Source organism: Rhopilema esculentum, chromosome 20 (genome assembly GCF_057945365.1).
Source record: "Rhopilema esculentum isolate cy_ngs chromosome 20, ASM5794536v1, whole genome shotgun sequence".
In the NCBI taxonomy this organism is placed as follows: Eukaryota; Metazoa; Cnidaria; class Scyphozoa; order Rhizostomeae; family Rhizostomatidae; genus Rhopilema; species Rhopilema esculentum.
The window spans coordinates 11754702-11768586 of record NC_142834.1 but is presented as its reverse complement, the minus strand read 5'-3'; the positions used below and the strand labels follow the sequence as shown (position 1 = coordinate 11768586).

General features: G+C 36.5%; 1 protein-coding gene across 7 annotated transcripts in view; it reads left to right on the top strand.

The window, feature by feature from the left end:
- LOC135687712 (A disintegrin and metalloproteinase with thrombospondin motifs 6) overlaps positions 1 to 13885 on the top strand; it is an 82961-nt gene that overhangs the window by 53175 nt on the left and 15901 nt on the right. For 6 of the 7 annotated variants that reach the window (XM_089114599.1, XM_089114598.1, XM_089114600.1 and 3 more), the window contains 2 exons: positions 3667 to 3783; positions 12299 to 12666. In XM_089114599.1, coding sequence (XP_088970725.1) covers positions 3678 to 3783; positions 12299 to 12666 — 474 coding nt within the window. In that variant the 5' untranslated portion in view covers positions 3667 to 3677. Of the gene's footprint in view, positions 1 to 2185; positions 3476 to 3666; positions 3784 to 12298; positions 12667 to 13885 lie in introns of those variants that run through there. The other variant, XM_089114603.1, reaches the window with a different exon arrangement.

Genomic DNA, 13885 nt, shown 5'->3' with positions numbered 1-13885 from the left:
ACCTGTTTAGCTCCTTCAAGCAATAATAGCTTTCTATACCATAAAAGCTTCCTTTTGAAGACAAGGCTATCCTTGTTTGGAGTTTCCTCTGTATAAGGCGTACAGTACAAAATCCTTTCATCTCGTTGGGCAAAACTCCACACAAGAATGATCAGGTCAATGGGCAGCAGCAGTTAGATACTTTGTTATAGCAAAGACATTCACCAAAATATCTGATTACCATATTACGATGTTATTAATTGTTCGACCAATATTTTTGCTACATTTAACCAAAGCACGTTGAATATCAAGTTCTTTTCTACCGACGGAGCAGCTATGATGTGATGCAATCATCCCTATGTGGTATATGTTGCTTTTTTAAAATAACCTTTGATATCTGCGCAAATCGATAGTGGTTTTGAATATATAACAAATAAAAACGGTTCTGAACTGCCACATTCCGCTATACTTAATCCAAGCATACCGATGCCATTGCCTCTACGAGCTCAATAGGCCCATTGTTACATAACCATGCATCTACATGTGAGAATCAAGCAAATCTTCGTCCTTTCCTTTGCCGATAAGCAAAGCCTTTCAAAACCTTCGTCAGAAAACAAAAATTAGGCCGTGATTTGGGTGTGGCAAATCCGTGCAACCGAAACTTTTCTGGATTCCGTTACTACTACTCTACATTATATTGTTTAGCTATTTGTTTTTAAGAAATAGTTTTCCGTAAATGTACTGTGTGCGTCTCGTACAATTTAATTTCATTTCATTCAAAAAGACCAGAAATAAGGGTACGAATCCAAAAATGATAAAGATCAGGAATGATTTTCTCCAGAGTTTAATTTCTCGTGACCCTTCCCTGGCATACTTTTCATTGCACCCAGGTCTGATTTCATCTTCTTCATTAGATTCCAAAGGACCTTTTGGCGAGTGGTAGCACGGTCCTACAGATTTTCAACACCCATTTAGTCATCTCATTTGTATACCATTTGCTAAGTTCAATGCAAAGCATATCAGAAATCGTTTTCTGACTTCTATGCCTCGTGGTTCTAATTGAAACATATATTTGAGTTACGCTTTGGTATAAAGAAAAGTTCAAAGTTGTAACTCAGAAGAGTTTCAGCCTTTAATGTAAACTTCAGGCGACTGGTGAACTACTCTCTAATTTCTGTATCTATGTATGGGGTTAATATCTGAACGCCAGCTCTGTATCTCTATAGATTCTATAGAATTTTCTTAGGATAAAGGAAGTCGAAACGGTTTATTCAAATCTTAAATTGCATAAATTCTAATACCCCATTTTCATAAAATTCCCTTTTGAATTCTGCAGAACACATAAGCTGATTTAGAACATGAAATGGATCTTCAGTAATAGATAACTCGCCCATACATAGTATCAATTAAACAAACAGTCAATCGACCAATGTTTGCAGTTCCTTATTTTTCATCATATGATCCAAGATTAATATGATTTGGTGTCATACCCCCGTTATGTGATCCTTTGCTTTTCTTCTTGGCTTCGCTCTGGCTCAAAATTCTTATCTGTGATTCTTTTCTATCTCTGTTAACAGAGCCGGCGCTAGCTATCGTGCCTAAGGAGGATTTCCAGGTTTCTAGGCCCAACTGGGTGAACAATCGTGTATTTGCCGACAAATTGAGCATTTGCACACTAAGAACCACTAGCTGGCAAGAACTCCTCATTTTTTCGACGGAATTTTGTTTTCAAGGAGGGTTTCACATTCCCCACACCTTTTCCTCCATAGCGATGGCCATGTCTGTAAAACCTCTCATTGCATCGTGAGTTAAAAGCTACACACATGCTTTCCAAAGATAACATCTTAAAGAGCAGCGTAATGTGTGCTCGTTTTTTCCTTATGTTAAGCAAAATTTTCCATTTTGCCAAAACCTGGATTTTGTTATATGTTCCCATTGGCATCGTCTTTGTTATCTTTTTCTTATAAAATCTACTTTTTTAGACTTGTATAAAATGTTTCCATTAATTGGTTATTACTGGTCCCTAAATCTCCAGTGACAAATACAAGCACCATGCATGTCAGTTACGAATGATAAGAGATCCAAAAACAGTCGCCCTTTAATACATTTGCCTTCCGTTTGATTCGTTCGTTTTTGTTGCACGTTTGATTTTGGCCTCCCTTTGGGGGGGGGGGGAGGTTTAGTCTCAACATTTAGCTGAAAAGTTCCAGAATTTCGCTCTTGGGCTCTTTCCTATATTGTTTTCTTAATCTTATTGTTTTAGAAAGGGTTTTTTTGTTGAAATGATTTCTTCCGTACTCTATTTAGTTTGGTAATCATGGTAACATAGGACCGCATGTCAGATCTAGATTCACTTTCCTTTCATTCTTTAAGAAGAAAATTTTGGAAATAGTTACGTCAATGAACCGGTATCGCATGTCTTATTAAGGCAAATGAAGGATTTATCTGTAACGAAGGAATAAATCCCTGCGCCCTTTAGTAAACAAATATTCTTTGTAATTGCTTTTACATAACGTCGCATAGTTAAAAAAATTGGTGCTCTATTCAACGGCTCTGTCTTTAAGAGACACAAAACTTCCATAAATTAATTTCTTTTCTGACTTAGGACCTCCTTGCTATCGTATGCACATTCTCGCCGTTCGATCCTTTGGTCAACAAATGAGAGCTTTCTTAATTTCAAAATGCCCTCTTACGCTCCCACATTTTTTCAGATTCATTTGTCATGCATCCGACGTTTGAAAAACGTTTTATATTAGAAAACTGGCTAAGCATAGAAAGTGTCTATTCTGAATTGCACTCTTTTCCTTATAAGGATAACTGTCTTCTATGTCATTTATTTTCCGTCATTCAATTCAAACTCCTCCTAATTTCAAATTCATCGAAAACGCCCCCACATTTTCTTCTTACATCTGACACGTTAAATCAACGGTGTAATTTTCACATCAATCGAACCCCCATTTTCTTTCTTCTACACTGAAAAGACTCTAGTGGATTTCAGAGCTCCTTAGCTTTATTTGCTGGACAACCCTATTATACACTGTTTAAGATTTTCTATTCATCTGTCTGAAATATTGACAATCAATTGACATTAATTTTTCATTTCTTACTTCAATGTTCAAAATGGAGGCTTAGGTCATATCTTTGATTTTATGAACCTGTGGTTGACTTTATTTCGCCACCCCCCTCATCAGATATCAGGGTACCAAAGCTAGCCACCCACAGTCGAGCCAAATATTATTTAACTTAATTACGATGACGGGGGTAGCTTCGTTACCATGTGGATCACATTGCCTTTTGCGATTGGTTAACCACTGACGGTCTCTTTGTATTGTACGCTTTTAAGTTCATGAATCGTCGCGTACGCATGCATATGGTTAGATGTGTAACGGTAACGAGGAACACTGTCGCGGTCACTGGTAGCGTATCGTTCACACAAGGTCGTATATGTACGTCTGGTTGTGCACAGAGCTGAGTCGACAGTGAACAAGATCTCGATGTAAGTAATAGGATAAGACCTGCTTTCCTGTTGCTGAAGATGACACCATGAAGTGTAATCCTCGTCTAGTATTTGCACGTACCTTAAACTAATAAGTATGCTATGATCCGGTCTTTTCCGTATCTACTTGTGTTGGTTTTATCTTTGACAATCCAGCATTTAATTCTAACACCGCGTTTCTCTCTTGCTAGACGTTGTTATCATGGATAAAGAGAGCAGGCCGATTGCACTTGTGTTCTTTGCTTTCATTTTGCTCAGTTTTGCCAGCGGGAAGCCAGAAAACTTCAAGTTCATCAACTCAAACCAAGGTAAGCAATATTTGTGTGTTCTTCATTGCAAATGTTTTTATCGATTTGAAGTGAAGTTGTCAATTGCTCGCGTTTGCTTTTTTATCGTACATGATCAGTAATAAAACAACGCTTTTTGTGCGGTTAGACGTACTATTCGAAATATATTCTATGGTTTCGCTAAAGCAGAGGTCCATTGATTGTGGAAATAAGAACAATTATTCAGTGTGTGACGACCTCTACGGTCAAAGGTTTTCAGCAGGAGCTTGCTAAATTTAAAAATGTTGTATAAAGACACTTCTAAGATTTAATGCATCACATGAAATAACCTAAGCATCCACGGTGCAATCTTAGCATCGGTGGTAATCGACACCTTGTGTAAATGTGTCACATAGTCCTATATTATCCTACCTGCATTTTACAGATAGGGAAGGCCGTACAAAATTTGTAGGGTTAGCAAAATGTTCCAATTTGATGTCACGCGCGTCTCCCGAAATAGAGCCTTAATGCCCCTTCTCTTTAACTCTCATTCTACGCTCTTGAATCCCAACCACTTCTTTAAAACGGATTAAATGCAAGTTATTCCAATTCTTTCCATCTATCTTTGTGTTCGTTACTGTCCTAGTTTTTACAAGGATTTTTAGCTTTACATCTTTATCACGATCATTTGTTTCGATGGCTTTGTCTTCTAATCGTGCATAATCGCTGGTCAGACACGGGATTTTCCGATTGCTATAAGATTCACTCCTCAAGCCTTAGCATTCCCAACAATGTTGGCTGTTTCCTGCCTCAGTATTAAAACAAAATCAGTATCCGAAATGGCATTAAGTTATTTGCCAATCACTATCCTCATTTGATACTTATTTCTCGTTTTGACACAGCAGTATCGGTACATTCAGTTCCAATCCAATTCAGTGCTTACAATGCATTCCTTTTGCATTGCATCATACATATATGTCAAAAGAAAAGTTTGACACTCCATGTGTGCCAAAGGAAAAGTTGTCCATTGTCATTCACAATTTTATCAGATTTTTCTCTACAAGTCCATACTAAATTTTTCCCTAAAGCTGTATCTCGTGCAAGATTTAAACAAAGGCGCCTTCTTACCGCGTCGACAATCATTCCATTTCTTTCAAGCTTCGCAATAAAATATGCTAAATTATTCTGTATTAGTCTATCAATCATTGACTCCAACTTATCTATGTTTGTAAAATCTTGCATATTTGGAAGAAGTTGAAAATTTCAGTTTACAATCAAATTTGTCTCAATTTTGTAAAGATCGATCCCGAACCTATTTTTCTGAATTTTTTAGCCAGAGCAGGAGACAGGTATTTTCATCGCAGTTTAAAACAGATTACTTTTTAAAAGCATCTTATTTCAACGACTTACCACATATTTAACCGATTGCCCCTCTTCCAAACTCAATTATGAAACTAAGACGGATTATATTGGAAAACAGTGGATAATCAGGGTTAACTGAAGTCCTAAATAATTTGACTTTAAATTCCTGAAATATTCTCAATAAGTTTATTGCATGTTAAAGATTTGTTCCGCGTAAAACAGCTAAAGTCAGAGACAAATTGACAAAAATCTTTCTATGAGAAATCTTGGTGATAGCTTTGTTTTAATTTGCTATGATAACGAGCAATTATCATTTTGCAAGAATCAATTCAAAATATTATGTGAATGTAACCGATTTAAAACTGGTGAAGCACTTCGAATTCCTTGGAAACCAGATATCCCACCTTTGATTTGAGCTTGAAATGGTCTTTATTACTTGGCATTCATCTTTTTCCCACATGATTTACTTTGTTTCAGCTGAATATGACACAAGTAAGGCATAGAAAATTTTGAAGTTTTTACAGAGATGGCTACAAAGAATCTCACGGATTATTTTATAAAGAATAAGATTCGTGTTCATTCAAACTGGATCATTTCAAGACTTAATACTACAACAACTGTGAATGTAATATCGTTTTTCAGTCTAGCCATTGAAAAGTTGTTTGAAGTTTGAAAAATGTAAGGGTATCTTTAGACATGAATCGAATACAAAGCAAGGCTTAACCCCTCGTTGTGTGTGTCTTCAAAACTCTATTAAAGTTGTTTGCAAGCGTCTGTTCCAATTTCAAGTAACTAGTGGCAAGACATTAGGCTTAGCAGCACAATTGCTAATATAACTGGATTGAAGTTGAAGGGGAAACTGCTGTTTTAAGGCAGTGCTTTATACGATTTTTGCGCTTTAGAAGCCTTCTTTGATGCATCTTTTTTTATGAAGAGCCATGTTTTAGCACGTAGCTCTTTTCTTCTCGTGATGAGAATCGAATTATCAGAAGAGTTTCTTCTGCCACTTCACTCCTGCCACCAGCTTAGAAGCTTTTTATCAAAACACTTTTAGCTGCATCTGAATTCATGTTTCTTTAGAGCTCAACCATGGCATTGGTTATCTTCACTACATACCTCTACTAGCTGTGCATGTCTATAAGAAACTCATTGCCTCGTGTGCCGTTTTGTTATTTCTATCTTACGATCTGAAGTGTTTTTATCTGACTCGAAGTTCAAAGCTTGGGTTTCTTGTAATTATTCCTTAATATTGTCCCTTAGAACACTAATTTCCCTCGTTGTTCTAACTACAATCAAGATTGATGGCTGTACTGCAATCTTATCACGCTTACATTCTGAATTTCTCCACCCTTTTTATCAATGGTGCTAATGATGTGTCCTTAGCATTAAATTTCAAGGAACTTGTTTTCCACATAGGCACCGAGCATCTGCTACGTCTTTTGGAGCAAATGTGAAAATATTTACACCCTTCTAATGACTCGTAACAAGGGTGTAGCAAGCACCAACTTGCAGGCCTATTTCGACTTTTTCCTTTGATTGATTGTAATCATCACGAAATCCTTACCTTCTGCTTCATTACAGAAGCAATATGTTCCTCTTATCAACATAACCATCTAGTGGTATTTAATTGTTAATAAAAACGTTATATTAGAAAGCAGCAAATAATGGCATTGGTTGCTCGCGTGCATTTCCTGTGCTTTGTCATTGCCGTTTCATTTTGATTCAATAAGGTGACTTTTTTATTCTTAAAGTTTGCATTCCTTCGATTCTATAAACCTGTGTGGTAGTTTGCTGTCTTGGGGGCGGAAGCAAGTATGGCCCTCGTTTCAAAGAAACAGTTGATAATAGATGAACGATAACATTTTTTTATCAATTGGCGTCAAAGATTTGCTGTCTAGTTACTGCATCAAGCATTTGATCAGAGCCTGAATTGCGTAATATCTAAGTGACATATTTGAAAATTTGTGCTAGACACCAAAGATACCAACTTAGCTCCTATGCAATAATCTTTGTTAACTGTTTGAATGGCAAAATATGCACAGATTTGAATTTGTATTGTCCATTTTTGGGCTTGTTACGTGAAAGCATCGTTGGTGTTCAAAGTTTATTTTTGCGTCTCTTATTTTCTTCGTTGTTGTTATTATTCCTTTGAAGTTCTCGAAAATGAACAGTGGAAGTGTGTGTTTAGTTTCAGCATGTCATAACTGGAAGTAAATAGCCTCTTTCTTGTAGAGAGATCTGTTTGATAAAAGGATTTTTGCATTGCTTCTGATACAAACTGCTGTCCTCTTGTTGGGATTAACCTCTGCGTTTCATTTAAAAATGGATACCTCTTTTGGATCCTGAGTTGATTGGGTTAAATCAGAAGCACAAACGAACCTTGATATTGGAAAACGACGTAAATCCTCAGGTGCTTATAAGTCATTTCGTTTTGACCTTCCTTTTGCCAAGTGTAATCTCTGAGACACGTACTGATCACAAATAATTCTTTATTTCTAAATTAGAACTTTTCTTATAATCCAGTATTTACTAATATTGCATCAACAATATTTACTATCGCTCAAACATTATCGAAAGCTTTTGCACTCTTCGTTCATTCATAGGTTCATGTCCAAAACAGGAACTAGATCTCAAAGCTGCTGGTAGACACCCTGTTGCTTTTTATCACCTCAACTCTATTTGCCTCTATTTTTGAACTGAGTAAGGAAGCAAATAGATATTAGCTTCTATCATTTGCTGCTTTGAGGAATTCCTAAAGATGTATTCAAGCACTATTGGCATCAACATAGCCGTCAATGGTATTGCTTCAAAATCTCAATGGCTGCTTTTCAATAAGGTGACCTAATAGCTCGTCACGATAAGCAGATTGATCTTTTTGCTCTTACAGATGGGCCAGCTGTATCTGATATTACTGATGACTGATATTCAAATCGTCGGTATTGCAGTGCAGTGCTCCCAAGGAAGTGTTTTCACGAAGTCCTAATTGTTGTGTCTTGCCTTTCACCTAACGCTTTGTTGCTGCATAGAACGGGTTTTACGTCCGCAATGAACCACACAACTAACTTCCCTACAGTTAATAAGTTTTTCCTGCTTCCTAATCTAAGTCTTAATCCTAAAGTTTAGGTTATACAAGTCCGTACAATCCACATTCCCTCAGTTGTAAGTTAGGTCTAATAATGAACAAGCCATACCACTTTGTTTTCTGCGTCTGCTTCGCCTTTTGGACGCACGCTCAAAATTGCTAATTGCAGGCTTAGGAGAAGGTATCAACGGCTGTTTTCAAGGATTTTGCCCCATAGTGCTTTGCCAAAGTTCGACCTTTTTCAATTTGGCATAACCATGGGTATATCATTTGTCTAAAGGTATAACACACCTAAATTCTTGCTGCTTTGCAGTTTTCAATGTATTACATTTATGGCGTTCAAGCCTTTTTCATTTATAACAAGAGTATAACCTTTAAAAAGAGTAGAAATCTTTATATTTTTCTTATAAACCAAGAGCAGGACCTATATCCGATAACAACAGTGACGATGATGTGACAAATAGCACAGTGTGCCACCCAATTGAGCTACACCAGAGCTTTCCGCTAACAAATTTTACGTACAGACCAATACTTCCCTATCATGTGGTAATACAGCGTAGTGTATTCAGTATATGAGTCATTAGGAGTTTTAATGACGCCAGCAAAATTATGTCCAAGCCGCAACTAGACCCCAGTTCCTTGCACACGTGGGTTAACGCCTTTGTATTTTCCATTCTTCATAGACCCTAAGGACAATGTGGCCTTTAATTGTCAGGTATCAGTCTCTAATTCATTATGACCAACACCACAATTAATTAAAGCAAAAACTAATCGATATATTACCTTTATAAATCTATCTATATCAACGAAGCATGGTTATTTTTGCTAATGCAAGATTCATCATACCATGCCATTGATCGGTTTAAGTAATGATAGGTAAATCAAGAACTTTATTACAACTTCCTGAGCATTGTTGTCATCATCCACAAGGCAACAAACGGTTCATTGTTCACCTTCTTATGACAACAATCAATTCTCTCCTTTAAATCATACAATGTTTAATGTTTGAATACATATCATGCATCCTTAAACAGTTTTTCATATGTTGTCACTGATCCAGTTATGATAATCTATCAATGCCGAACCCTTCTATTTAGCATTTCGCTTATCTGTCGTCTCTTTGCAATCAATGTATACTACAAAGCATTGTTTGATATTCAAGGCATTATCCCAATCAGAAACAAGAATGTCTTATAAGAATTGTCATTGCCCACTTTGTCGAGGAAGCATACCTCCATTTGGCAACTTTTGATAAACAATTTGTGAAAAGCGAGTAGAGAAGTTCCAGATTGCAGGTATTAGCTGCCTATCTTGTTGAAACTTTCTAATATTAACGATTTCATTCCTCTCCTAACTTTTCCATGACAAAAGTGTTTCTAACTCATATGACACTTTTGTCGAACTTTTTACTGTATTCGTAACAATTTGCTGACACATGTTGTGGTGAGCCATTTTGTCTCAAGATGGGAAGCTAGCAATTAAACAACTAATGAATGGTTATCCCCTGTCAGAGAAAGGAACAATCGAGAATATGAATCTGCCATTCATCCACAGTTTCCTGGGTCATATCGCTGTTCTGTAACTGTATTTTGGTCATTATATTTCTGGCGCTTTCGGTTGAGAATACTTAAAGCATAATAAGAAACTTCCCATCTTTTGCTTGCTCATAAACAAAACAAAAAGAACTGAAATTAATAACTGTCTGCTTTTGCCAAGTTAATAAAGCAAAAAAGTATTTTAATAAAGCAATTGGCGTGCGTAATAAAAGATGTGGTCATACGCAATGTTTTTGCCGTAAGATGGTAAAGCCATCATTTTTATCAAACCTTCTGTTTTCGGCTAATATTTTGTCTATGAAGATTGAATCAAGATTGTTCCACCGTACTAAAGGTTCCGTTTGATAATTTTGCCCGAAAGGCTTTTATAACGGCATCTATGAGTAGTTTGTGGGATGGCTAATGGCCTGGTGTGGTGTTTGGAGACAACTGATCTTTATGCCCAAATACATATCCCTTAATCTGAGATTCTTCTTCAGTTCACAGTTTTTTAATTAAAACTTCAATTAATAGCAATATTCCTTTCTAGCTTGTTCTTTTTTATATTTTCCATCATTCTTTCATTGTTAGAATTAGATTTTTTAAGGTTTTTAAGATTTACATAGGGTATTTGATAAAAAAATGTTCCTTGAGATCAAACCTTTGTAGCCTTCATGGCATTTCATGACAAAGAAAAGGATTTATTAAACACTCTTCGTGCTCACTGCTTTGCTGTCATCAAGCATTATAGGAAAAACGATGTTATCAAAAAGAGCGATGTTTTGTTTATCATGTATAGGTATAGATCAGTGGACAACTTTATGTCCCCTTTACTGTTTTTTATGCAGCTGCTGCCAATTCGTAGCTTTTTTATACCAAATTTGAAGACTAGACACTGCATGTCATTGCTAAAGAGAATTAAAGACCGCAGAAATCGGACAGGTGAAATGTCTGCTGTTCCTTATGTCTAAATGACACTAGTTCCTTGATTCTAAATGGTACTATATAGAAAATACAGAAGGATTAAGAAGGAAGCTAACAAATAGGTGACACAATTTTCAAGTATTCATGTTAGAGCCTGCAATATTCAAGTACTTGGAGACCAACCCAACTTCAGTGGCTGCCCATTTTATCCTTCCAGTCTTAGAATTTCCTGTAGATCTACGCCTGGCAAAAGTCACGTGTAAAGTTCCTTGGCTACACTTTTCATATTGTGGGACCAAATATAAAGCTCTTAAACCCATATAAACGTGCGCATCTCCAGATGAAAACCTCAAAATTTCCAGTTAATGAATATGGTTACCAAGAATCAGTCGCGTTTCGCCACTTCATTTAAAAATCCACATCTCTTATTGGTGGCACCAGGTAGACCTGTAATGAGGTTCTGAGTGCGATAATATTTCTCCTTCGTCTTCAGATTATTAAACGCTGTTTTCATATCCAGAGATACAAATGGAGCGTGTGTTTTTGTTTACTGAAGCCCCAAAGAGTCATGAAAGTTTTCCAATCAGAGTTGCCAAGCTGGCTTATGTAATCGAATGAATCCCCTTTGTTTGTTCTTGTGAATAAATATCACTGTGCAATTACAAATTTAAGGCCTAAACGAGCGGCAGCTTTTGAGACACAGTAGCATAAGAAAGTGCTCTAGCCCTATGTCTTTTGTTCCTTTTGAGCTCGTTAGGAGAGACATTGGAGTTAAATCTTCAACAATAAATTTTTAAATATTTTTAATGCTAAGCTGATTAAACTCCGTCTAAATGATTCGATAACATAGTTTTCAACTTCTTCTCTGGTTCATATTAATTCTTTTCTGCTTTCTTAGCTGTTCATTGTTAGGTAAATAAAGTTTTTAAATCTCATCGTTGCCTTAATCCCATATTCTTTGGTAATGTTGTCGATGTTCTTGTTGAACTCTTTCTCTCTGTTTCGCTTGAATCATTTGATGTGACTGTATTAGATTACAAGCCAGAAAGCAATACCGCCGACGAAACAAGAGCGAAAGTGTTTCTGTCTAAACACAGATCTTTATTGACCATGATACCTTTTCCTGTCTCGTCTAAACTCGTTGCACGTTATTTCTCTAACTTTATTTGCTAATCTATATCTAAAAAGAGTAGCCGAGTCCTATCGTATAAATTACCTGTCTTGTTCGTCGCTTGCTTAGGACATGGGCTTGAATATCTCAATGGAATTACCTTTAGAAAGTAGAAAAATTAGTCAGGCTAAATTGGGTATTTGTCGTGATTTAAATGCATTAGTCGGACGTGGAGATATTTCGTTGATAACGCTGCTGTTATTGATTTATGATTTCTTTAACCATGTGTTTGTGTAGAGCCTCAATAGATGTCTTGTTAAAGGTAAATCTGTTCTGAAGTTCATCAGTAATAAATTTTCTGAACTGCGCTTACATCTCGCTAAAGCCCTGCATAAATTAGCTTTGTATCTATTGATTGTTTCTAATTAACATGTGATGATAATTCTTTTTCATCTGTAAATCTGAAAATAATCCCTTTCGAATTACCTAAATTTTCATTGCATTCTGGCTTCTTGTTCTAATTTGTCTGTACTTTTCTTTTAGCCTCGTTTGCGGAGGAAGATCTTGATGATTACAGTATAGTCTATCCATCGCTTGTAACAGAAGATGGAAGCTTTTTGTCACATGGTGTTCATGACACACACATTCAGAGAATACGCCGATCAATGGACGATTCCGTAGATGCGTCAAACAATACCTCAGACCATCCATTATATTACAAACTAAAACTTCATTCAAATGCTTCAGAGATTCATCTCAAGTTAGTTCCTAGTAAAAATATTGTATCACCTGGCTTTGTTGTTGAAAGACAGAGTGGATCAATCGAACGTCAATCAGTGTCCTGCTTGTATCAAGGAAAAATCAATGGACAAGATAAATCTATTGTTGCTATTAGCAACTGCAATGGCCTTGTAAGTAAATTTCCCTCATTCTATCTATGTCACATTATAAATGCATAACCTTTAAGCTAGTTGATAAATTTGATCTCCAAGAAAAAGGGCAAAAGAGTGAGGCTCGGAGCTTTTATTTTGTTCAAAGGACCTTCCAACTTACGTTTTTTCGATAAGATCAAACACTCCAATTTCGTGCATTGGTATCAAGGCCACTTGAATATTGAATTCGTTATGAAACGCATTTTTGTATATTCGATGAAGCTGCATTGATGCAAGCGCTGCCTTTCTGTTATCATGTTATATATGTCATGTTATGTTGAATACAGAGAAGATTTTTATGTTATATAAAATTATGTTTAATCCAGAGAAGATTTTTATCTTTCGCGAGATGTATCAATGTCAATTTGAAAGCAAAGTTGCAATGTGTTAGCAATCATCAAGCATTTGCTTCGTAGGTCGTCAATATCTCTACCTAAATCACATTTCGAGCTTGCTTTGGGTCAATGTGAATTACCGTCGTTTGTATTTATGTTGTGTCAAGGCGTGGATTTTTCACCAAATCCCATTGAATTGTACGCTCTTTCCTCGAGCAATGACTACGCAACTAAACTAATCTGCCGTGAAAGACGGAACCTATGGCTGTAAATCAACCGAAACTCGTCTGCCAAGCCGTTTTGATGGTTTCCCCAAACCTCGAGATATTTTGAACCGGAAATACCTTCTCTTTATTTGAATCAAGCACTTGAATTGGAGATCATTTCTACGAGGCTCGTTTACGACGCATTGTAATCTCGTTAACAATCGGAGTTCTCTCCGAAGTTTTGCCAGTGAACTCCCAAATCGTCAAGTGCAGTTATCCTTCTGGACAAACATGTTTTTCTCGAACTCCTTACTCTTTTTCTTCCCTAATTAGAACTAAGATCGATATCATACACTCGCTATCATTTAGTACGCCTCCTGACTAATCCCAATAATGTACTTTTTACTTCTATTTACCTTTTTCATCATTTAACGACGCTGCGATTTATTTAATCTGTCATATATCAAGCCTATAAATTGTGTCAAACCACTAAGTCCATTTTACTAGCTTCTACAATTGCTAGTCCGATACGGTTCTTTGATCTAAAAACACCTTTATCGCCGATCCGATGAGCCAAACTATCTGTGACTAAATTTAATCCACTTTGGTACTCTATAATGCCACTATGTTGCCAAGCAACATGTTGCTTTGAACCAC